Source organism: Carassius gibelio, chromosome A12, assembly GCF_023724105.1.
Source record: "Carassius gibelio isolate Cgi1373 ecotype wild population from Czech Republic chromosome A12, carGib1.2-hapl.c, whole genome shotgun sequence".
NCBI lineage: Eukaryota > Metazoa > Chordata > Actinopteri > Cypriniformes > Cyprinidae > Carassius > Carassius gibelio.
The window spans coordinates 18,772,993-18,800,847 of NC_068382.1; the positions used below are offsets into that span (position 1 = coordinate 18,772,993).

The following is a 27,855-nucleotide window of genomic DNA, read 5'->3' on the forward strand; positions in this document are numbered from 1 at the left end:
CCATTGACAGTAGCTATATTTTGATTTGTGGAGAAATAAAAAGTGATATCCAAAATCCCCTCTGTATTTGTTGCACTGTTTAATTCATTAATGTACTGTAATTACTGGACTACTATTACTATTATGTACTGTGCAGTCATGTAATTTGGAATGATTTGAGAATGATCCTTATCAGCATCATACATTTGCTTGGATTGATTATTGATATACTTCTCAAAAAAAAAAAAAAAAAAAAAAAAAAAAAAAATATATATATATATATATATACATACATACACACACATGTAACACTGTTAGATTTGTTAGTTCTCTTTGTCCATGTGTGGCACAGTGAAAGTTGCAGTGATGAGAGGTGATGGGTGCCTGAGTGCAGGCCTGTCATCCTGAGCTATGTGTGATTCAAACAAAAGTATATCCTTAGTGTCTCTTAATCATCAGGGACAAAAGGAAACTCATTTTGACAAATATGCCCTGTCACATCTTTCCCCCTAACAGAAGTGCAGCCTCCATTCAGGGTTTTGACGTAGAGACTGGTAATACTTCAAAGCGCCCTCTGGATTTAAACAAATTAGTGATGCTTGCAAGGTACCTCACTTACAGTGCTTTAGGGATATTTTTTCTGATGTATTTCCATGAACTCATTTAAAAATGAATTTGTGAATTCATTTAAAATGATAATAAGGCTAATTTAGAGACCTCGTAAGCTGACAAAAGGAAGCCTTAAGGAAGATTTCAATAAAATAAAGTGCCCTGGAGGTTGCAAAGACAAAGTTGAAAAATGATAAGAATATAGCAAATCTTCAGGGCTCCCTGTAAACAATGTGGTCAGGCTCCGCACATTAATGGGGATGCCATACATGAGTGTTTGAATTTGATATTTTCAATTTAGCCTTCTTTTGAAGAGTTTAACTTTAAGTCTCTCTCTCTTTGAAGATCTAAAACTATTTAGTGTTAAATATACACAAAAGTTTGAGGTTAGTAAGGTTTTTTAAATGTTTTTGAAAGAAATCTCGGTAACACTTTAGAATAAGGTTCCATTAGTTAATGTTAGTTAACTACTTTCGTTAACATGAACTAAGCAAGAACAATCCTTCTACAGCATTTATAAATCTTAGTTCATGTTAATTTCAACATTTACTAATGCATTATTTAAATCAAAAGTTGTGCTTGTTAACATTAGTTAATGCACTGTGAATTACCATGAACTAACAATGAATAACTGTATTTTCATTAACTAACATTAACGAGGATGAATAAATACAGTAATAAATGTATTATTCATTGTTTGTTCATGTTAATTAATACATTAACTAACATTAACTAATGGAACCTTATTCTAAAGTGTTACCGAAATCTCTTATGCTCACCAAGTTTATTTGATAAAATAAAATAAAAAAATCTAATTTTGATCAGGCTCTCCCTCAAACTGAAATGGCTCCATGTCTGTCAGAAACAGATTACTACCAAATGTCCAAACTAACTACAACTTAATCATTATAGAACCTATAGTGACTTTTGACCATGTGGTCACATTCTGTATAAATCTTGTGTGAAAATAAATTATTGCTAGGATAAGATAAGATAAGATTCCATTCAAAAAGTGAAACTTGTATATTATATTCGTTCATTACCCACAGACTGATATATTTCAAATGTTTATTTCTTTTAATTTTGATGTTTATAACTGACAACTAAGGAAAATCCCAAATTCAGTATCTCAGAAAATTTTAATATTGTGAAAAGGTTCAATATTGAAGAGACCTGGTGCCACATTCTAATCAGCTAATTAACTCAAAACACCTGCAAAGCCTTTAAATGGTCTCTCAGTCTAGTTCTGTAGGCTACACAATCATGGGGAAGACTTCTGACGTGACAGTTTTTCAAAAGACAACCTTTGACATCTTGCACAAGGAGGGCAAGACACAAAAGGTCATTGCAAAAGAGGCTGGCTGTTCACAGAGCTCTGTGTCCAAGCACATTAATAGAGAGGCGAAAGGAAGAAAAAGATGTGGTAGAAAAAAGTGTACAAGCAATTGGCATAACCGCACCCTGGATAGGATTGTGAAAGAAACCCATTCAAAAATGTGGGGGAGATTCACAAAGACTGGACTGCAGCTGGAGTCAGTGCTTCAAGAACCACTATGCACAGTCAAGCCACTCTTGAACAACAGACAGCGTCAGAAGTGTCTCGCTTCAAAAAGGACTGGACTGCTGCTTAGTGGTCCAAAGTTATGTTCTCTGATGAAAGTAAATTGTACATTTCCTTGGGAAATCAGGATCCCAGAGTCTAGAGGAAGAGAGGAGAGGCACACAATCCACGTAGCTTGAGGTCCAGTGTAAAGTTTCCACAGTCATGATGGTTTGGGGTGCCAATGAATGAATATAATATACAAGTTTCAATCTAGCAAATTAAACATAATATAATATAGCATGGCTCATAACGCTGTAAGGAGGCCACCGTTGGGTGGTTGTCGCATACACCATGCGGTAATGACCTGTTAACCAAAATCACTTTCAACAAGATCATCACCCATCTGCTGTATGAACAACTGACACCTCCATATGAACCTGTAATACTAACATGTGAAAGAATCCATGAGCATTTAGTGCCATTTGTCTTCATATCATGAGGTCTGAAAGGATCATACGAGTGATCATTCAGGGGACCGTGGAGGGGAGAGGTGATGACTTTGCTTTTAGGAGCGGATGAGCGATGTGTGAAATGGATTTTTGTGCTCTGCTGTGCTCCTTTCACACTCTAGGCTATCATAAGCTCTGCTAATTCAGCTGCATTGCCTCAACCCACGTTAATTATAGACTCATTGACAGCAGCTCTTACTTCGGTGCAGTCTACCCACTGTGCCGGCTTATTGAGGGTCGACTGAAATGAGATGGAGTTTTATGAAAGCCCCCAGAAACTGCAGCAATGGCCTAAAGCAATGCTGATGATAATTAGATCATGTGGCAGAGCTGGAAAATGAAGTTAACACTTTACCTGAACCCTGTAGTCATGAGACATGCCATGGAATGTCAAATTTCGCTTGTCACAACATCATAATATAAATGTCTGCTACATGACATAGAAGCTTGAGTCGCCATGTGGAATATTATGACAAGTGACAGGTCTTATAAATGCTGTTTTACATCACGAATGGCACGGACATTTAAACAAATGTGAACTAAGGCACACTACTGATGGTAGAAAGGATATATTATTTCTGGCTTCCTTTTTTTTAATACAGTTTTTAGAGTTAATTTTTGAATTTATAAAGGGATTTGTATTTAATTACAGAATCTGATAAATATTGTTCATTTCGTCTCGGCAATGTACCTTTTATTAGATACTTTCGTTTGTGAACAAATTGTATTTTTATTATGGTTAAAAATACCTGTAATGACTGTATATACTCTTAAAAAGTTTGGGGTTGGTAAGATTCTTAGATGATGAAGTCTCCTATGTATATCAAGCTACCTTAATTTGATCAAACATACAGTAAAAACAGTCTGAAATACTATAACAATGTAAAATAATGTTCTTTAATTTAATATATTTTAAAATGTTATTTATTTTTTATAATTTTTCAGTAGACATTACTCCAGTGTTCAATTTCACACAATCCTTTTATTCTATTCTAAATCATTCTAATATGTTGATTTGCTGCTAAAGAAACATTTTTTTAAAATTATTATTATTTTCAAATTTGAAATAGTCTATGTTGCTTAATATAAAGTATCTGTGGAAACTGTGCATGTGTTTATTTTTATTTTTTGATAACTAGAAACTTCAATAGAACAGCATTTATTTAAAATACATTTTTTCTTTACTGTCACTTTTGATAAACTTAATGTCCTTGATTATAAAATTATGAATTTCTTAAAAAGAAAAATCATACTGACCTCAAACTTTTGAACCATATAGTTTTTAACACTTTATGTGAAGTTGAAAGAAATAAATGGGCATTTTGAGATATACAGTCAAACTGTGAGATACAAGATCACAATTATGAGGCAGTTAATTTATTTTTTTAATTCTTAGGTATTTACCTAATGAGCAAATATGAGGAACAAAGTGAAGAAAAGTTGAAAATTGTGAGAAATAGTTGTAAAAATTGCAATTATATATACTGTGTAGTCACAATTACCCGTTTTTATTTTTTAAATCTGAGGCAGAAATGGGATTCTATCTTTAACATACTTTCAACTTTTAATCTTTTTAAACTCATGTATATGCTTTGGTGTAGTAGAGAAACAAGCACGCCATTTAATACAGTCACAACAGTCTATCAGCAAGCAGAACGTAAGCTGCATGTTTTCTTTGGGTGCAAGAATCAAAACACTGGAAAGTGTGAGTGAAATCTAGCACTCTGATGCAATATAAAGTATCAGTCATGTCATGTCAGCCTTTGGGATCAAAGTAAAGGTGTCCAATATTTGAGAGGCAATGTATTACACTTATCTTTTGGCATACTGATTTTTATCTGGAAAGCCAAACTCATGTTTCCAGAGGTGTGCTTTTCTTCAGTCACATTTGTCTTCATCCATGTCAGGGGCTGACTCAATGAGAACATAGCAAGCAAATCTGCCAGATTTCTTTTCTTGCTAAAGGAATTTGGCTTAGTCTTGTGACTCTGAGGATATTTTTAATGATCAAAAATATATTCAGAGGAATAAACAGAATTGAATGTAGCTGTTAAGGCCTCAAATCACTTGGGCAAGTTAACTGGAGGTGAATGTTTGATGTTTATAGTCTTAACTTCCTTAATCGAATTGCTTTGGTGGGCAATAGTGAATGTCCACACAGAAATGTTCCAGTCTGCTGTTTTTAAGTCTTTTCTTCCAAGGGTTAGTTGATCCAACAGCTCTGTGATTAAAGTCCTTGGTGTGTCCGTCATGGTTGATGAGCAGCCTCTGGCATATGAAGAAGCATCCAGTGAGGTCTCTCTTTAATTAACTCAATGACCAAGACCAGACGAGCAAAAATCCTCATCAGAATCCTCAATAAAATAATGGAGGAATGACAAAACAGCTGCATAGATAATTATGTTTTGACAATCAGGTGTTACAGGTACAGAAGAGTCCTCCTGTAATAGAGATATTTGGGCATAATTTGGAGATGTTTTGTCTTTCTTTCCAAAATGGGAAGACAGCAGTTAAGTGTCCCTTTGTGATTGTTCTCTTTTTTGCTAATGGCTCGATGTCTGAGGATGCTTCACTTTCTTCCTGGATTTAAGGTTGAGCTTGTCTAACCCTAGTGACATGCTTTTATCTCTGGTGGTAAGCTTTGAAGATTTATAACTTTAAAACAGAACTTTTGTCTTTTTCTCAGCTCAAAATATATCACGAGTCTTCAACATCAACATACTACAAAAGCATAAAATCAGAACATTATTACAAAAAATCTTCGTAATCTTCAATTTCGGCCTCTGACATAACCAGTTCTTCTTATTTTTAACCACTATCCTCCAGCCACCTGTTAAGTAAAGCATAGCTGTCAGTCAGTAGTGCAATTGCAAGCATAATATTGCTTTTAATACATGAGTTCAGTAAACAACAACTGAGTACAAGTTACAACAAGTTACTTGTCTCATTTTGGTCCGCCAGTGAGAATAATTCCAAATGAACTCAAAGCAAAATCAACTTTAAGCATCACCTAGTAGTGATGTTTCTGAATGAATGAGCATCTTTTAACAAATCAGTTGAGTGAATGATTCAATGACTCACTCCTATTGAGAGTCACTTGTTTCGTTCCTGAATGAATCAGTGGATTTGGATAAAACCACCTACAGTTGATAAATCACTGATAAATCATCACTAAAACACAGCGGGAAAACAGTGAAAAGTCACAGGAAGTAGTTCTATACAAGTGTTGTTTATTGGTTACTAAATATATAGATAAGTTTTTAACTATAAATATATATGATTTGCTATTTTTTTTTTTTTTTTTTTTTTTTAGAAATGTAGAATTTAGAAATGTTGCCTTGGCAACCAACTGAAATAAATGTTCTTAAGTTCTCAAATGGCTAAAACTGAAATTAAATCTAAAAGAAATATTTAAACTGATAAAAAATGATAAAAATGCCAAAAGCACATAACAAATGAATAATAATATCAATACATTTGATAAAAGTTCATAAATAATACTCAAACCCTATGTGGGACCACAGACAGACTCTGCTTATTTCAAATCCCAGAATCTAATGATTGTCAGCATAAAATGGACTCCATTGTTGGCCAGTGGCTTAAGTCTGCAGACATAATATCGAAACTGCACAGTCTGACTTTGATGTGATGCTTAAGCTTTTATCTCACCTCTTTTTGGATGAGTTTTTCTATAAGGCTCAGTCTCACCTACGTGTGAGAGCAGAAGGTGAGACAGAGAAAGGAGTAGTCTGTGCTTTATCCCTCTCTTATCATCGAGTATCTGTTCAGTGTAGTACTTCACTTTTGTGGTGTTATAACGGGCTTCTTGGTCTAATCCATTCTGGACATGCACACTCCGTCTGTCTGACTGTTTCTAATGCCAGTCCTACAATATGTTTTGGCTGTCTGGACCCCTGCCCAATCGGTTTTCAGTAGCTAGATTTTTCATTTTCAACATTTTGGTGAAAGAATGTTTGGCGGCCTAAAAAAGAGGTCTGCAAATATCTACGGATCCCAGAATAGCACTCCTTGTTGTCATTCTGCCCTGATGGTGACCCTGCCTGTGAATATATATATATATATAATGGCAAGGCCGGTCATCTAGTGGCCTGTTGGGAAAATACGGCCTGTTAATGATTTCTCTCCAACTGATGAAATTGACATCTGATACACTGAGATAAATAAACACTGTTGCATTTGTTTTATACTGCACTTCAATGTTTGACCCAATGCTGCCTCAGATTTGCGTAAACAACAATGTCCTTAAAATCAAACATTGAAATATAATGTTTATTAGAATAATTATTTTAGTGTAAAAATAATAAGATTTGTAGAGTGCTTGCCTTTTAAATTGTAATAATAAATTATTTTACTACTACTATTAAATTATAAAATTGTACTACTACTACTACTACTACTACTACTACTAGTACTACTAAACAATATTAAGGGTAAGTGTTAGTCTTAGTCGCACAGTGCTTATCAATACAGTGTGCTAAGATCTGATAATTATTCAGCAAAATGAATAAAAAAGGATTGAAATGTCAATGTACAATACCTCTTTAATAGTGATTAGATATTAATAATGCTTATCAATAGGCAATTGATCAAATATTATAAGAACAATGTGTAAGCTGCGTCACTGAAAAAAGCTCAAACCAAACTTTATTATGCTGTCTCATTCCTCCAAATATTTAGTGTGGATCCCCAACCTGTGGATGTTGCCTCATTAGGCTGTAATGTTACTTTAATTGGTCTTTTAATTTGGTTCTGAGGCGTAGCCAGCAGACGTGACCGGCTTGGGGCAGTGCATGCCCTCTTGCAGTTTCTCAGGTGGCAGTGTTTATTGCGCCCACCTATTTGCTTTCAATCTGTCAGCAGCAGGGCAGAGCGCAAAAGAGAGGAGCGGCATTTGGCAAGCCATCTTTCTCATGACACCCAAACAGTGTGTCCCATCTGCCAGACAGGCATCGAGGCCGGTACCAGCATTTGGCAAAGTTCTGTCTCAGATGCAGTTTCCCCACTCTTCCCATCTCTTCTTCTTTGCCTTTTGAGGAATGATTTTATTTTCCCTTGTTTTTTTTTTTGGAGACTTTGGCGAGATGAGGTCATGTGCTTGTTGCATGGCTGAATGAACCTCAGGGTTTTTTCTATTTTCAGCTCCGCTGAACTTCAAGGGTTTGCTCTTCTTTCTAGAGAAGGACACTTCTTCCTTTTTAAATGGGGTGAGTGGTTCTAAATGATATAGTTCAGTAGTTAAGACTATTTATCTCTTCATTTGGGGAAGAAGAAAAAAAAAGAAGAGCAACACAAAATTAACCTGAAGCGACAAGAGGACTGTAAAATAAACTTCAAGGTGTAATCTAACCACGAGGGCTGAAGGGGACTCAATTAGTTATAATTTGTATCTGTCCCAATGCTAAACACAGCCATGCCCGTGCTCCCGCAGGATGGAAATGTCCTAATTGGAGGGTGATTATCAGGTTGTCACCTGTCCTTATTAGAGGTGCGAGAGGCCTGCCTACCAACCACAGCTTTCCTGACTCACCCACAGTCAGAAGCCTCTCTTCCTGGAGCAAGATTATTTTCAACTGTCTGCACCTCAGGTTGCTTTTCACATCTTTCCTTTGAACAACCTCATTTGTGATGTGATGAGGCAGACAGGCTTTGTTTAGGGATAGCATGCGCTTTTCGGCATATATGCCCAAGAATACTCCAAAAAAGTGACATTATCATGCGAAATTCACTTTTTATTTTTGTGTATGTTGTGTTCACACATAATCACATAACACAATGGCTGAACTAACTGTATAATTTTTGTCAAATCCATCCTTACATGGAAACATCTTTAAACTGTGAATTTAGTACACCTCTTTTAATTGAATCTTTTCCTTTAGAGTGTAATATAGCTGTATGTGCATGTAATGATCTTACAAAAGTCCTGACGAAAACATTAGAATTACTCCAACAGAAAACACTTGCCTGAAATGCCACATTTGCGGACTTCCTGCTGAAGACCTCAGTTAGATAAATAACAGTTACTTTATGAAATGGATTTGCTTATTTTAATAATAAAAAATTCTGCATTTTTTTAAAATAGTTTTCCACTCTTGTTTTATGCATCTCTTCTTGTTTTATGCATGTTTTATGCATCATCTCTTCTCAATCTCACTCTGGTCTGCCCATCTCCGCATTTTCCATTTCCTTTAAATATAACTTTCTTTTTTCTTCCTTTTTATAATCAGATACTTTCTTTATCCTTCTTTTTATGACCGTTTATAGGGAGAAACTTGTAAACTTGTGAACAAATCTCAACCATGACAGATGAGAGGTCTGCCAGACCAATCACATGACTATGCCACTTTTTTGTCTGAATTTCTCTCATTACACTTTTTACTCACAAAAATAAAAGCAGATATCTGTATGGTAATATTCAGCATGGGTATTTGAGTGACTCAGTAATTTATTTTACTTAATTGTAATTTATTATTTATTTATTTATTTAGTGCAAACTGCTATTTATTTATTTATTTCAGAAACCGTGTCCATTATCCATTATTTTAGAAACATAAGTACCAGTCCATACCATAAGCAATTCAGTTAAAAACAACATTTTTATTTATATATTTTTTTATTTTTTTTGTATCTAGTAAGTACATTATGAGGCAATAAGACACTGTGCACAAAGTTAAAAGTTAAATTTGATAATTTGCACCTGTCCATCCATTACAGTGCATTCTCTCTTCACTGATCTGATTCAAAGGGACTCTAGGCAAAACAATCCTGAGCTACTCATAAAATATAAAATATGAATGTTTGATGCCAAGTACCATGTGAAATCCACTAAATCAAAACATCAACCTGTCTAATAAATGAAAGAGATATTAGAAACATAGGGAAGACTATCCAATATAACATCCACTCTTAGTCCAAATTGATAGTAACATCCCTGATTTCACAGACGTGAGTTTTATTATAGATTGCGTATCATGACCATGAAATCTGTGCCGTATTTTATCTTTTTGGTATATTCTGTATGTATGCAATGGCCAAAATGAGCTCTGTCTCATGTATATCTGTAAAAATGGCAAATATCGCACCTGCGGCTGTTCTGTAGGTGGGCCGGTTGGAAATGAAAAACAGGGATATGCAGTTTGGGTTATGCTGTGATCTACTTATCTGTGCACTTCTACATAAGCTCTTGAATTCAGTTTGCTATCAGGTTCCCTGTGGACTACTCATCTGTTTTAATAACACATCATAAAATGTCCAAGGAACAAAGGTGTGTGTATTAAGAGATATGTTTTGATATGGGCTCCCATCTGGTGAAGCTCCGGAGTGAGTTGTTTGATGTGTTAGAGCAGAATTAACTGAGAGTCTTTAGGCAGATAGGGGGAATGATCTGAATACAGAGTGCCACTTGACTTGATGATGATATAAAATGACAGACATGGGTGATGGAGACAGACACAATGAGTGGGTATGAATGGGTTTCTCGGGGAAAATGATGCTTTATGGGTTGCTGATGAATTTGAATTCCTTATTTAAATCATTGTGCTATAGATGGCTGCTCATACGCTTCACATTATGTTGACAATTACAAGTTAAAGGGATAGTTTTACTCAAAATGTTTATATTTGACATAATTTACTCGCCTTCGTGTTGTTCCATAGTAAATAAAGGCAACACAGTGATTCATTCTCTATATTTTTGTCCTATTATGAGCTTGCAATATTTGTCTATAGTCACTGTATGCAAAAGGTAACCATAAAGATCATGATAAAATGTATCTTTTTGTGTTCCACAGAAAGAAAAAAATATATATTTGGAATAAGAAGAGGGTAAGACAATTATGACAGAATTTAAATGACCTTTAAAAAACTGATGTTATTCTTAACATTAAACAACTTGTCACAATCTGATTGGTTCATGCTGCATGCATACGCAGCCAATGAGCTTACTGCTTTACATTTAAATAGCTGATTAGCATTCGCTTGAGCTTTCCAATGTGCTTTCAGAATTCCTTTTGAAATCCCCCACCTTCCCCAGCTCCAACTCTATAGATCTGCTACAGGTCCTTTTATATGCTGTGTGTGCAGCAGCAGTATGTCTTAAATACTCACAGCACCATATCGGCTCATGTATTGAGAGTATCAAGCTCCTTTACTTGCTTGCAGCAGAAATAATCTACAATTACAGCAATAGCAGCAGCAGCAGCAGCGTAGCAGATCTGTTCCACCAAGATCAAATACATTAACCTGCTCATATTCATTACCTTTATCTTTCAAGAGTTCTCATGATAGAAATGCAGCCGAGGTGAGCGTATGAGAGTTCTCTCAACAGTATAATACTGAAGTATATAATTCTAATGTCTTGTATGTTCCACAAAAAAGCACATATTGTAGTTGCATACAGTATGCTGTTCAGAACATCACCCACTCTGACAGTGATCCAGTTGAACTTGTCTCCGAATTACAAAGCTGTTCAGAGATTCATTGATTTCTCATGTCCCACATATGACAGGCCCGCTTTTCTCTCATTGGTGCACTGGGCACTTGGCTGATACCACACTCATTGATCTGTGCAGTCTCAATCACATCACTGACAGACACAGCAGGTCTATTTTTTGCCTGTGCTTTAGGGACTTTAGGGATACTGTCTGCCTACGCTGGCACTTCATACATCAAAACCGCCTGGATGATTTTAGCTCGGTGGACAAAACCTTCTGAGATGGCCAGTCTTATGTGTATACCTTACAACAGACTCTCTTTTGAATTGATAGTTCAGGCAAAAAAAAAAAAATGTAATTCTTTAGTTTATTCACCCTCAAGTCAAAGAATGTCTTTCTTTCAAAAAATACAAAAAGACGTTTAGCAGAAAAATTATTTTCTATAATATTTATTATATTTCTTCAATAGAAATAAAAGGGGACCAGGTGCCATTAAGCTTCAAAAAGCAACATAGAGGTTTAATAAAAGTAGTCTTTATTGCTCGACCATTGTATTTAAAGTGCTTTAAACTTTAAGCTCGAGAGAAAACTTTCATTGTAGGGAAAAGAGAAGCTTGGGCAGTAAATACAAATAACTCCTTTTTTGTTCCATATGATGGAAAGTCACAGGCTTTGAAAGACGTGCGAGTAAATCATTTGTGAGTGAGCCATTGCTAAAAGATCGATTTGCCTCAATGGGGCATTCGTTCACAGAGTTACATCTACACTGATGTGGCATCAGTTTCTTTAATCTCTTTCACTGCAGTCTCCTTCAGGTTAGGCTAGAGGTTAGCAGTCTAGTGGACTCTTAGTCCTTGTCCTTCTCTATCATTCACAGTGCTTTCACCATCTTGTTCCCTGTCCTCTCGTGTCAAATTTGAAAATTGATTGCCGGCTGATGTTTTCACATTTAATTAGATCCTGTGTGACATAACCACGTCCACCATGCATTGCCCTATGCTCAACGACGGCATGGGCAAAGGCTGCTGCAGGACGGGCTCCTCAAATTCGTTATTAATATTATAATAGTCCACTGCATCTACAGTCTGCTCTCTGTCTGTCGGGTGACACAGTCATTACAGCCTATTTAGACAGTCTGTGTGTATGACTGGCAAAGCAGTTCAGAGGTCCAGCACAAACAACACAGTTCATTTCCACTTTCTGAATAACTGGGTTAGAGGGGTGTTCAGGTGCCAAATCAAATTTTGCCTTTCATCCTGAAATGGCGAATGTTTGTGGTATACCTCAACAACCCAATATTTAGTTTTTGTCACCCATTTTGGCTCAGTGGAGCTAGAATAAATATTAATCAAAATAAATAGGTGTTTCACAGTCAGGGTTTATTTTTCTTTTTGTTGCAAGGTCACATTTAAACTGTTTTTGAAATTATTTATTCTTTTAGCTTTTTGTGACTTCCTGTATTTTTGCTACTTTTTTTCCCTCAGTATTTGTAGCCTAATTAAGGGAAAAAACAATATATGTATGTAAATATATGTATGTAAATATATCAAATATATCAAATTTGAACTACATTTTTTAAAACTCTTAATTTAAAGAGTGAAATAAATTCAAGATGCTCTTATTCATTTTGTGAAATTAATTATAAAGATTTCCACCAAAATGTATTGTGCTTTAGTTTTTCTGTAATTTGCAAACAAATATGCCTTCAAAAAAACTTAGTTTACTTGGTTATTAAGAAATATAAATATGAGATGCAAATTTTGAAGAAAAGAAAAATCATGGTAAAAAATTTGTGTGTGTGGGTGTGACATTTCCAGTGAAGTTGCAATTAAGTTAAAGCTTAAAGAATTTAAAATGTGAAAATTATTTAATTGCAGTTCTAATTTTAGCTATTAAATTAAGAGTGAGACAATTATGTACAATAGTAAGACAACTGTGCTGAATCCAAACAGCACAGATCTAGTACATTTATTGTTAAACCATTATCTTCAGTATGTGGCTAATTGACAGCTGGCAAAAGGCTCAGTTTGATTTATTTTGATGTTCCTTTGAAAAAGAGACGGCAGAGGGCAAAGCCAAAAAATTTGCTCAGTCAGGCTCCAAACTTGAAACAAAAAAATACTATTTTAGTCACTTCACCCACCATAGTAAAACACAAATTTATCGTGGTCTAATCTTTTGTCTGTCAGGATAAGAGCAATTGAGATTTTCACATCTTCAAAACTGTTGCTTTGCATTAATTGAAAGCCCACACTAATCCTCTGGTCTCAGCTACCAGTTTAAGTAATACATCTATTCTGTTCATAATGTAATGGCTCATTATTTTTTCAAGTAACTGAATAAATGAATATCAAGCAAGACGCTCTTGGTCCTCCAGAACAATTAGGGATAACACTAGTCCATTTGTAAAAGGACAATTGACTTCTCTTTAGTTAATTCCTAGTGTCTATTTACTAAACTGCTTCTATCAGTCATGCTGTGCTGTTACAAAGTGCATAAACCTGTCAAAAAGAAATGATTGCATGTTGTCATCACTTAAAGGTACAGGTTGTAGGACCTGCCACTATGGGCACTACCAAAACAATAACAATCGCGTGGTTTGATGACGCTAAGAAGGAGCGTGGGATGATGGGATTTGTTGTCTTCTACCCAACCGCTGAAGGCCATTAATCAGACGGAAAGATAAATCATGGATTTAACGCAAATTCAACGATTTGCGCAAGTAGATTACATACAAAGTCAATGCAAAGACGCGATCAGACTATGGATCAGACGCGTCCTCGCGCGGGTCTAGAGACGTAATGCCCTGCATTTGGCATGTATATGCCCCATAATACTAAACTTGTTGATCATTTAATAGCATATGTTTTCTGTAAAGATACGAATCAAAACAACTCACCTGTCAAGTAAAACACAAGCGAGATCAGCATCTCCTTCTAGTTAAAGTTTGTCATGAAGCTACTTCAGCATTTGTCCACAACACTGTTGTCATGTCGTTTCTACATCAGTAAAGGCGGTAACAAAGGGTAACTAATGTCATTGACAGGCGACTGCACTGCCCTGCAAGTATAGGTCTTCTCCAAGTATAGGTCTCTGCAGGAAAGTAATGGGACTTACCAAATCAGGGTGTTTTTACGTCATGATACCTGATTGGCTGACGTCATAGTAACGTTAGGTTTAGGGGTGGGGTTGGGTAAGGGGGATCATTTAGATTGCATGATTTAGAAACACCCAGCAGTTTGAAAACACCCACAAGGTGATAAACGCCCACTTTTGCTCTGCAGAGACCTAAGTCATGATTTACAAAGTAGTTGAAAACATTAGAGATATTGTTAGTAATCAGCTGGACAAAATATATGACAATAGCCTAGTGGTTTTTGGATATTTTACTGCAAATATCTTACAAATTGTACCTTTAAGGTTACCTTTCTCAGTCATACAGTTTAAGAATTAGTTCACCCAACTGAAAATGTGTTAACTTTCAGTCCGTTCAAGATTTTGTTTCTTCAATAGAACAGATTTAGAGAAAATTAACACTACATCAGTTTTTCATCAATGATCTTCTACACTGAATGGGTGCCGTTAGAATGAGAGCCCAAACAGCTGATTAAAACATCACAATGATGTTGACTCCAGTCTATCAGTGAATGTCTTGCAAAGGTTTGTTTGTAAGAAAACAATCTGTCTTTATGACTTTTTAAACTGTAATTAAAACAGTCCACAATCCATAAAAATGCTTCCATCAAAATCCAGTTTTGACTGTTTATGCTTGTAAACAGTACTTGGTCTTTGAATATTTCTCTCCTGATTCAGATGACTTTTTCACTGGAAAAAGCAATATAATGAATTGTTGGAATTGCTACTCATATTTTAGCTGGAAGAAATAGTTTAAAGTTAAAAATGTCTTGATGATGGACACAATTTTTTCCTTCACAAGAAAATAATTTGGGTAAACTATCCCTTTAAGATTCATTTCTTTTCACATGTAGTCTTTCAGGGCAAAATGCTAACCACTGGCCACCAGCAATCCAGTTAAAATAAATGCTAAATGCTCTGACATACTTAAAAGAAGTTATTGTTATTGTTTTCTGCCTTCAGTAAATCAGATTTATTATGGATTGTGCCCTGTGCTAATTGCATTCAATGCTAAATGTTTCATGACGTGGGTGTGTCTGCACTGTTTCCTGATTTGCATAATTCCTTTAGTGAATTGCGAGTGATTATTTTAGATAGTGTGTGCAAATAAACATCAGTATCAGCAAGTGCAATTTCTCTCGCCATCTTCACTCCTCTTCATTTGCCCTGCCTTCTATCTTTGTATCTCTAGTCCAGTCTCACCTGAACACAGTGCTCTGTTTTGGGACAGTATTGCTGATTGGGCCCACAGATATACATTCACTTTTTGGGAATGCCTCCTTGCCACAAATGCAATCTAATATTGTGTTGGGGGTGGTGCAATTTTCCCTGGGATATATAGCCGTATGGCAGGAGCGAATGGATCTTAAGCTGCACAGTCTATTATTATTATATAGTCTATTAGACCTGGCAAGCGCTCAGGCCATCAGAGCCTTGTGCACTTTATCACGATAATGAAAAATCTGCTGAGAGGCTTTGGACCGCACCTTGCTTTTTGCACATCTCCTGAATTTCCCTAAATGGGACAGCACAGGGTCTCTCCTGGGTAGGCTGTGTGAGGCAAGTGGCATGAGTATGCAGTAAAAACTAAAATCTTGTAAATAAGCAGTAATAATAACAACAGTATAATACTGCTAATAATAATAATAATAATAATAATAATAATAATAATAATAATTATTATTATTATTATTATTATTATTATCATTGCATCTCTTAAATAATAATAATAATAATAATAATAATAATAATTGTTATTGTTATTAATATTATAATTTTGACTTTGTTATTCATAATATTACTGCTAATATCATTATATTTTATAACATGCTATATAATATTTATATATCATATAATATCTAAATATAATCACCCAGCCATTCCAGAACTTTGCTCTGGCAACTGTAAACAATTGCTGACATATATTTGTATTGTCACATTAATCCACCTATCCCTGCATTTCTGTCAGTGACCAGGTGGAATTTTTCACTCTCATGACCCAGGATTGTTCGTCTACATGTAGTTCCACAGGGTTTTACAACGCCGGAAAATGGGTCAGATTTGTGGAGCATGACTGGATCAAAATTGTTCCTGGACTCTATCTTTTATGACTATGCTGCAGGCAAATAGTGCAGTTGGGGCTGTCTCTGTGGTCATATAGTAATTATTTAGTCCATTCGGGGAAACATTGTACTTGTGTGTTATTTAGGCACTGAGAGGGCAAATGTATATGATAGATGCCTTTAGTCAGACTTCTGTGCCCTTTCTGGCTCACTTGTACTTCACTTGTACAGTCTGAGGAAAAAAGCATTCTGAAAGGGCCTTTCTCATATCAGACAGACTGTTCAGAGAGAATTACACAGCATTCATTTCATCTCTGTAATTGCTCTTTAAAAAAAAAAAAGAGAAATTGTAGAATCACAAAATGAATCAAATTCATTGATAACATCATCATTAATGTAACTATTGTAAAAAGACTGACTCATACAGAAACACTAACAATGGCACAATAGCAAGAGTAATGTACCAGTTCTTAAACCAATAGATGACTGCATTCATAGAGTTGAATTGTCTGGTTGCACAGACAGATTTGACAAAACTGAAGAAGAGAAATGAATGAGTGATTAATTGAGGAGATATGAAAAACAAACAGTGAAAAAGTGAATTAAAGGGATAAATAGAGATATTAGGATTGAAGAACGGCTACTATGTGTACATTTTTTTTTGTTCGCCTCCACCTCCCTTTTCCATCTCTCAGCTGACCAGTAATCAAAGGAAGTCTATCAATAGCAGGCCAAGATGAATGGAAGCCTCTGAAGTCCACGTCAACACAAAGAGCATGTGAATGGGTATTAATTAAAACAGAAAGAGAGATCTTGCCATCTTGAAACACAGGGGCCGGCGGTACTGGACAAATCTTTTCATTATAAACTCTGATGTACCACAGCTTAGTACCTCTGTGCTACAACACAGTGGGATCCGAATTCTGAGACCATATTGAAAATTTGGAAATTTAAATGGTATTTTCACTGAATTTCTTCGCAGAATTATTTCCAAATTTAGGATTAAAACATTCTGGACATTCTGTGACAAATTCTGAAATGCATTACATTTTTTTCTTATTTAAAGTGTTACTCTATTTTTATGCTGATAATATAATTTACAGTTAAAAAAAAAAGAATCAATATAGAATTTGTAGCATTTTCCCTTGTGGTTTGAGAATTTCCACCCTCAGTGTACGAACTACCCAGCATGCATTCATCTCTAATAGAACAGATCGAATTACACACAATTTCTAACATAAATTTCATGGACCAGATCATGAATATAAGCTATTGGGGCCAACATCCCCCCAAGTGTCATTTAGATCCAGCCCCCACTGTCTTCTTCTAATTTATTAAGCAGAATAGTGAAATATTTCTGAAGCTTTACATCTTTGGCCGATTTTTTGCACCATAGAGTCAATTAAGTTCTCATTCAAGACCTAGTTCATTAGAAACATCATCCTGACCAACTGATAAGATGGGACAGCGGCAACAAATTGCATGTAGCAATTAGCAATAGCAACTCTTTCATCAGACTATATGATGATAATTGTCTCATAAATTAGAGTATTTTTGGTGTAGAGCTTGATGTAGGCATATGCAAAGGCATGCAAACATATCCTTTTTAATATATTGCTTTCAAAACTCAAGATTGACTTTTATTGCTCTGAATCTATAACCAGAAACACATACTATACTTAGTATCACAATCACAAATCATGGTGATTGGTCTGGCTTGGTAATAGCACTATATTTTTTTTTTTATGTGAATGTGATACGTAAGTCAAGACTGAATGCAATTGATGTGGTGTGGAAATTACCATACATATATTAATATGACCAGTTCAGGCCACATACAAGTACAGTAGGGCATTGTATGATCCTAATATACAAAGCCATATCAAAATCCATTAGAGCTTTCTGTTCTCTGAGAGATGGATATATATTGACCAAAGGTTATACTGCCTTTGTTCTGTCAAGGACATGGGTGACCTAACTTGATTTCATAGATAATTTCTATAATAGGCAGTGCTGGCCAGTTCTAATGAATCCAGCCTCCAAAACTGATTTCCTTAGGACAGCTGAGTCATCTCTGTGGTTTCTTGTTTCCACTCCGAGTGTCTCGCATATTATTTAGTATTTCAGTCACTCATTCCTTCTTCCAGCCACAAGGTTTAAATTAGGTGTGAAAGAAATACATCCTAATATTAGACAGGACTGACTGTAATTATTTTCCCTTTTTTAACTGTTTTGGACCATTTAATTGTAAACAGTACTTGATCTTTGCGTATTTCTCTCCTGATTCAGGTAAGATTGATGTTTCACTGGAAAAAGCAATATTATGGATGAAGGAGCAAAGGGTTAAAGTACATACAACTATTTCTTTAAAAATACATAGTGCCAGGATATTTTTCAATATTTCTCATTATTTGTTTCACAGAGGACATTAAGTCACATCAGGTTCGAAATGGCATGAGGGTGAGTAAATGCATTTGCTGCTTAAAGAAAGGCTTTTATTGTAAACTCGGTCGGTGGTTCAGACTCAAACCTTTCTAAATGAACGAATATGTATCCAAGTGCTCACTGGCAAGCTGATAAAGTGTAGTCTCACTCATACCGGGGCTTATGGCATGGCAGCCTAGGGGATGTTAATTTGCTGCCATGTTATGAGCCAAGCTTACTGCTGGGACTGTCACCTTGGAAGGACAAAATGAACAATGATAAACAATGCAGGATTCATTCCGTCCGCTTTTACTTTAACCTTTTGACAGGAATACACACTGACATTTGTCTGCCATTTGTTTGTCTGTCATTGGAAATTGCTACATTCTAATGTAACACATAAAAAACAAAAAACAAAAAAACTTTTTTGACAAGTACATCAGTGTGAAGTGAACTAAACATTGAAATTAACATTTAAATAGAAATATGTATATTTAGATAAGGTATTTTAAACAGTAGTTTTCTAAAGAAAATTGTAGCAGAAATTCAATAATTGCGTTGCATTAGCCTATTTTAAATAAATTGAGCAAGTAGTTTAAGTACGTTTTTTGTGTGCATTACAGCTTTCATGAGTAGAATGTATGGTTTTGTGGATAAATGTATAGTTTTTTATTATAAAAGTTATGACACAAAAGTATTGTGCTACATTAGCATTTTAATACATAATAAATAAATTGGGCAACTAGCAAGTTAAGTGTACGTTGCAGCTATTATGAGTAAAATGTATACTGGGGAAAGAATTAAAAGGTTTCAGACTTTGCTGTTCATCCAGAGGCAAAAACACAAGTATACTTATTATTTACATATTTAAATAAGAAAAATGTACAACTGAGTTGTGTAAATTATATTCAACAGTACTTTAAACTGAACTGTGACAAAAATTCAGTAGCTAATTTTAAATAAAATTTGACAAACAGCAAAAATTATTTCTTTTGAGTGTACAGTGCTGCTGTCTTCTGTAAAATGTATGAAGTTAGGAGGGAAAATGAATTTTTTTTAACTTTGCCATTCATCCATATGTTCAAATTTCGTGTCCGGAGGCAAAAACACGTACTATATTGCTTCATTCTCCACTGGCCATACAACCGATGATCTATTGTTTATATGGCCCTAGTCAGCCCATTCCTGACACAAGATGAAATTGGTCTTCGCCAAAAAAAGTCTTCAGATAAATGGATCAGTCTACACGTACACCGTAATATTTATCTGCAATGATGTTAGATTAATCTCAGAGTTTCTGTCTTTTAGGATAAGCCACAGCCTGTTTAATTAGGAAGGGACAAAGATAACCAACCTCTTATGACAAGAACATTGCTTTATTATCACAGAGCTGTCATTCAAACAACGCTTTCAAATAATTAGCCAGTGTCGCGTACCTTTGATTCAGTGGAGCGATCTCAAAAGAGACGTTTAACCAAAGCTAAATAACCCCACAACCTCTCCCATGAGCTTGGGCTGAAGGCTCAGGAGGACAGCGAATCAGGTCGGTAAGAAATGAGTGCTTGTGACCCGCTGTCGTATCATGAGATCCCTTTGAGCAGAGATGAATGCTGTAAAAGATGATAAGTACAAAGGCTGGGAACTGTTACTTCACACAGCACAGGGTTCCTTTAATTAAAACAGTGAGCACTAGGTCTCTCCATTACTATGAAATGACAGTCAGAAGACAAAACATTTGTAAAGCTAGACCCAATTAAAATTGACACATGTAAACTTTTAAAACAACACAACCAGTTCATCTATACATTGAATGCCAAAAAACAAATCCTGATTATATACCATCGGAACCCATTTCCAAGTAGTGATTCACATTAATAACAATATATATATTTTGATGAATCATCTGTAATGTGCAACATTTAGTTACAGCGCTTCAATTATAGATTTGATAGATTAGAACAGACCCTGGATTCCTACTCTTCGATAAGATAAAATAGACAGAACAGTATAGTACACATAATGCTTATAGGTTAATTAACAATTGCACTAGCAACTTGATAAAATCACCTCATTTGATTTAGATATGCTCAGTGCAGACAATGTACTTGTGATTGCGTGTTAACCTACATTAACCTACATTCGTTCATGTTGTAACCACACTGAGTACCGCACCAATAGCCTTGCAAGAGAATACAGAATATAAAAACATATATATATATATATATTCAGTTGTTTATTGTTGTTTGCAGTTAGCGAGTTAACATGTTTATTAGCCTGTCCAGTTGTTAATTGATGGAATTTCAGACTGCCAGCCTCTCTGTGGTGTCTTTCTCCATCGCCTTTCCCCTCTCCTGCCAGGGTGTGAAGCCCTTGGCTCAAGGTGACCAGCAGCATCTGGGATAATTTGCAGCTTCGAAATGATGCTTCACCGAAATACAATGATATGAAGGCATGACAGCACAGGTGTGAGTAATTGTTTTATTGTGTCTCTGTAAATGTCTGCATTTCCTTCCTTCTCTCCAGTCCTTTCCTTTGATTCTCTTTATTGCAATAATGGCACAGTTTTAATACATTGTAAAAAAAAATTACTGAAATACTATTTCAGTCTCCCTACTTCAAATATCACATTTAAAGAAATCGCTTACCCAAGGAGAAAAATTAATTGATGATCCAACTACATCACGGTGAACATAAGATCACTTGCTCACCTAAAGATCCACTGCAGTGAATAGGTGCCGTCAGAATAAGAGTCCAAACAGCAGATGAAAAACATCGTAATAATCCACAAGTAATTATTATTTTCCAGTCTTGTGAAGCAAAAATCATTATGTTTGCATTAAACAAATCAACAATTAAGACATTTTTAACTTACTGTTCCTTCAGACCAAAATATGAGTGCTCTACCCAAACTATTTCTCGCTCAAGACATCTCGTCTGAATCAGGAGAGAAACATGCAAAGATCAAGCAACATTTACAAGCAAAAACTGTCCAAAACAAACAAATACGTCAGAGGAATTTGTTGTGAGAGGACAAAAGGGGATGTGCTTTTTTCACAAGAGAATGCAATATTATGGATAGAAGACATATTTTAGTCAGAAGCAAATGTTTAAAGTCAAAACATATTAATTATATTATCACTTCACTGAAAATGTTTTGATTATTAGTGGATTGTTGTGATGTTTAAATCAGAGCAAATTAATATAAATATAAAATATAAAGTTATCTGTTCCAATGAAGAAACATCAAGTATCAAACATCTTTGAAGACCTGATTATCATTTTTGGGTAAACTATTTCTTTAATCCAATGTGTTACTTGATGTTTCCTTGTAATTAATTGTAGGGATGTAAGGATTCAGTTAAAGGGGTCATATGATGCCATTTCCAAATTTTCTTTCGCTTTAGAGTGTTACAAGCTCTTGATGCAGACTAAAGTCTCAAATCCAAAGAGATATTCTTTATCAAAGTTAAGACTCTGCCACGCCCTCCAAAAATGGCTAATTTAAACACACCCCACGTCTACGTCACTATTTGGAAATATTTGGGTAATGGCGCCCAAATGTTCACTCAAAGAAAGAAGGCATGATTTTAGTAAACGCACACAGTTAGTGTTGAAGCAGCCATGTCAGGGAGATCCTGTGTGTATCTAGGCAGAAACAAAAGCTCTTTATTTGGCCTTCAGAAAGTAGGTGGATTTAGGAATCTTTAAGATTACTTACAACAGAACAGCAACATATTTTATGGACGACTGTTTCATGAACCTAGGAGAGGAGGTCATTCTGACATTGCTACAACAATCTGGTGCTTCTGAATCAGCTACTGTGATTACTGCGTGTGAGTGTGTGTGTTCTGTGTGTGTGTGTGTGTGAGAGAGAAAGAGACAGGGTCACACAGTGACAGCTGTCTTAACCATCAGTTGCTTGTGTACTGCAAACACATACAAGCTTCATCACTGTGACACGCGACTCTGTTCCCCTTTCAGGCTTGAACCTATGGTAAAACTATGGACATTATTAACAGTCTTTACATTTATTTTGAAAGATGAAGCTCGCAAACTATGGAAAGGGGTGTTGCATTTCTGACGAGTGCTTGCGCTCTTCGGCCAATAACAATGCACTGGGTCAGTTGGCCAATCAGAGCAGACTATGCTTATCGGAAGGAAGGACTTTGTTGAAAACTATGTATTTGAGAGAGGTGGGGCATAGAGGGCCTACTATAATGTACAGTATTTGAAAAATAATGTGTTTTTTGAACATTAAAACATTATTACATTCTGTTACACCAAATACACAAAATAATGATCTTTTAAAAAAAAACATCATATGACCCTTTTAAATCACTTTTTTTTTTTTTTTTTACAAAATGAGATTTAAGACAAATTATAAATTAAATGTGTCCTTTTATCATTGCTTATACAAAATGCTGCATGTTTCTTTGTGAAATTGAAATATAACACTATAATATTATACTAATATAGCACTTGGATATTATTGCTCTTTTGTTGGTTTTGATTGCTTCTATTGTCCTCATTTGTAAGTTGCGTTCAATAAAAGCATCTGCTAAATAACAAAATTGAAATATAATGTAAATGTAAATAACAAGAAAAAAATCTAATAAATATTAACACAAAAGAAAGCCTCTTCATATAAACAAAATAAGGCTTTGTCTGTGGTCTTTCCATTTAAAATTAGAGGCAAAAACTGCATTTTAATGGAAATAAAGATGCTGCATGCATGCATTTAAAAAAAATATATATATATATAATTTCAAAATTTAAAGCAAAAACAGAATGATTTCAGTTTTGTGAAACTATAAATAAAATATCTGCATGAAACAGCGAGAGCTGACTGAGACAGCAGGTGGCGCTTAAAGCGTTTCCTTGGTTTCTGCTGTAAACAAAGCAGTGCAGCACTTATGAACTTTAATATGCATTATACAGGGGCAAGATGAAAAAAAAATCATCTTAAGTTTTCTAAAGACAGAAAGCTCCCCTCAGGCATATATTCATATAAACTCCTACATCTAATTGAATCACGATTGGTCGACCGATTTGAATCGTCACATATTTGAATCGATTTTTAACCAACTTGCGGTTAATAGTTACATCCCTAATAATTTGAATTTGAATTAGCAAAATTTATTTGCTAATTCTGAGTGAAAATGTTTCACTATTATTTTTTATTTTTTTGTGTAGTGTCTATGACAAAATCATAAAAATATAACCCGTATCATCACTTCAGTGGAAATGGATGCCCTGGGTGATTCCAAGGGGGCTGTATGGCAAGCAAATTCTTGAAATTATGAAACCTATTCAAATGAACATGAAATATTAATGTTCCAAAAACACATGTCTGCCTAGTCATTCCATTGCATCTTTTTCATGGCTGAATGAGACCAAGCCCTCTTGACTTTTAAATGCATTGAATTTTTCAACACAGCTACCTGTGGCCTTGATATATTGCTGCTTATTTCTACCAACAGGGCGATCCCTAGCCTCCCTTGATATTTTATATGCATGTATTGAATCATTTATCAACTCAGGATAATTCAATAATATGCTTTTCAGGAACACTGAGAAATAAGACTTTGCTGGGATGATGATGATGATGATGATGATGATGATGATGTTGATTATGACTTTAGCCTGCTTTTCCTTGTGCCTGTTTTTTTTATGAAAATGAAATGTATTTCATTCTGCAGCAGGCCTCTTTTAGATTTTACGGAACTGGCATAAACATTATTAAAGAAGTAAAATAATCCTGTTGCACATAAATATATCTGTGCATGCTGGAAGTATTGTAGATTAAATCACTGCTGTCACACTATGAACTGTAATGTGGCAATAACAAAGAAAAGATTGTGATGAAAAATTAAGTTTCTCAATGTTTCGATTCTCAAATGCTCCTCGCTCGCCACTTGAAAAGAAGGCTCCTTATCAGGAGATAACAAAAGCCTTACAGCATAATTGCCCCAGCCTAGGTCACCTTGGGCATCACGAGAATGCCGTGCAGTGGAGACAGCCAACATAATGAAATCCTAGAGTAAAGGACACTTTTTGGTAACACGTCCTCCTGTATAATACCTCCACAGAGTTGCTTTAATGAGACTCTTATGACAACCTCAAATGAGCCTCATGAGCTCATAAACATTCGGATATTGTAGCTTAAATCCCAACTGAAGGAAGTGTGGTTTCTCATTTCCTTGTTGTTTCTCTTCTTTTCTATCCATTGCGCCATCCTTCTCTCGCTCTTTTACACTCTGGCGAATGGCAAGTTTATTTTGAGGCACAGACAGATTTCCTCGTGGGTATGTGAGGTTCAGTATGCAGGTCAAACAGACTTGTAGCAGTTGTCCAACAGCGAAACTGCCCTAAACCTAATCTTATGGGTGAAAGGCAGCAGACTTTTTTTTTTGTATATTATTAAAGTAATGCATCTTTCTGTAGTGTCACAACTGCAAACAACCAATCCCTGTTAGAATTACGACATGGCTCTGCATATAAAAGCCAGTGTTCAAAGAGTTATATCCATCAGCCATCCAAAGAAGACAGCAGTTACAAAAGACTAACTGATGATCCTTTGTGATCTATTAAAGTGTGAAGATCCTTGATGAGGCTAATATTGGAGTACCATTTAATTTGCTCTTCTTCAAAAACCCGCTTACAGCAGAGAGGGAGAGAGAGAGAGAGAGAGAGAGAGAGAGAGAGAGAGGAGATTGGATATTGAACAAGAGACAGAAAGGGAATGAAAGAGCCTGAAAATCCACTTATATAGCCCTGCTGTTAAAATAATAAATATTGGTCAATATGTCTAAAGTGTTTACAAAATTCAGCATCATAGAGAATTACATATATAATATAATATAATACCAAATATATTTCAAAATGAACACTTCATATAGTTTAGTGTCACAGTTTGAGTTCTCTATGACAGTCTTTGAAGAAAAAAAAAACTTTCATCCAGTCCAATACATATAAGCAATATATTGCATTTTGTGGACTAAAGAGATAAGAACGGATAATAATTTACAATTCTACATGTCCATTCATTTGTTCCTTCATTCAAAATTCTGAATGGATTTGACTATTTCTTTAAATACTTCCCTTAATTATTACATTATTGCACTTACAAAAAGTAAAAAATATTCAATTAATTTTAAATTAATAATTAAAAAACCAAGGAAATATATTAACATGATTTGTGTCGTTCTGCTTTATTTAAAGGCAAAGTCATTTTATTGGTCAATAGAAACTCATAGGGCAAATAGTTCATAATTGGCACATGGAACGATAAGTTCACACCTCTGATTCCAAACTGGAAATTCTGCCCCATGTCATGGGCACAACAGGACTGCTATGAACCAACCTGCTGCCTGGAACAGGCACTAGATGGTCATCGTGTAGGTGTGTGGGCGCCCTATACCCTCCATATACACTGTCACTGGGATGTCCCATGCAGGGAAAGATGTTGCATAATTCGGCAGGTCCATATGACAGTGGGCTCTGGTAGACTGGCAGCTCTGGGTAGGAGTAGGGTCTGTGTACCAAAGTGGATGCCCTTCTGACAGCTGCCATGTTGTGGAAAATTGCCTCCTTGTAGGAGGGAAGCCTTGTGGACTGACTGTGTCTGAACTTCGGACTTTTCCTGGAGTTTCGCCGGACAGCATGAAGGTAGTTGTGATCCATCGGTTGGCTGTAACACAGGGTGTTCCTCACCCGTCCATGTACATCCACACAAGGGAACAGGTCAGGTATAGTTACTTGTGGGGAAGCTGTCGCGGTGGGTCCGTCACCTGGTAACCGGACTCTGTCGGGGCCCCAAGTGGCTTTCAGGAATGAAGGTCTGCGATGAAGCTTCCTTTTCCCTATCAAAGGTATATCATCGAATGCGGAGTCAAAGTACGTTTTGAAACAGGGATTACAAGCTGTGTCTGCTACTACGAAAGGATTTTCGCTGTAGGATGAGGATATGTGGTTTTCAGCAAAACTGTTTGCATCGTTATGACACGTTGATTGGTCTTTATAATCGTGAAGCCCTCTCAGATCCATGGACTCCACCATGAGATTCTGGGGTCTCTTTTTTCGCTTGATGGCATCTGAAAAATCGCTGTGACAAGGCTTATGGTGTTCAGAGTAGAAGTCCCTATATGGAACAAAGGAAGATGCAAGGTCGGATGGAGGTTCATGCATGGCTAGATGAGGTGTGCTCAGACTGGATACTGGAAGCATACCGTCATAGAGACCCCTAGTCCTGGGGGGAAGGGTGTAGCGAAGAGGAGTGGGCCGTGTTAAGACTCTGTGGTTTACCATTGGTGGTGGGCTAGTGGTTTTGATGTGTTGCGTGAAAGGTGGAGTTATGGAACGCTGCATGTGAGGTATGTGGTTCTCTGTGAGGTTAGTGATATAAGAGAAGTGACCAGGAACTTTTTCAGTTGTGGTCACCAGTGGGATACGTGCTGGCAGGCTGCCGCTGTGTCTTCTCCAGTTCTCAATGGTCTTGGTAGCATTATCCAATGAGTTTTCCACTTTGGCTGAGGAGACAATGTCCTTAGCTGTCTGCAGCATTTTCAGCATGTTGGCCTGGGCGTAATTGGCCGTGATATCTGGATTTTGTATGCTGGTAGATCTGCCAATATCTTCAACACCATTAAAGCAGCTGTATACGCCCTGAAATGGAAAGCATCATATTTGTGAATTGTGAAGATTGTGAATTCCTACAGAGAAATTTTATTTTTTGGGGCATTTCATTGGAATTCATTCATGTCACAGCAGTTTTTTCTCCATTATAATGAATAATAAACTAGATGATGTTCTTGTGAGAGACAAAGATCAGTTCAGTGTTTCATGTCAAAGTTTAATATGCTTCCTTATGGTGAATTAATTGATGATTTTTACAAAAATAATAATAACAGGTTTTTATTAGGGGTGGGTAAAAATATTTTACCAGTTTAAAATGCCAGTGTAGCCCAATTCTTAAAACAAATGACTAATGAGTCCGTTCTTTTAATAAGTTGTTCAAAAAGATGAGTTTTTAATCAATCTGAAACACTGCCATTAACAGTGTGCAGACATTTGCACAGATAAGTTCCTAATCAGAAAACATTCAAATTCAAGAATTCATTTTTTTATTATTATCTATTTTTTATT

General features: G+C 35.8%; 1 protein-coding gene across 1 annotated transcript in view; it reads right to left on the reverse strand.

Moving 5' to 3' along the window:
- Window positions 1–20,068: 20,068 nt before the first annotated feature.
- Window positions 20,069–27,855, reverse strand: part of LOC128025389 (glutamate receptor ionotropic, NMDA 2C-like) — a 41,090-nt gene continuing 33,303 nt past the window's right edge. Inside the window, exon 13 of the mRNA XM_052611718.1 lies at window positions 20,069–27,375. Coding sequence (XP_052467678.1) covers window positions 26,005–27,375 — 1,371 coding nt within the window. The 3' untranslated portion in view covers window positions 20,069–26,004. The remainder of the gene's footprint in view (window positions 27,376–27,855) is intronic.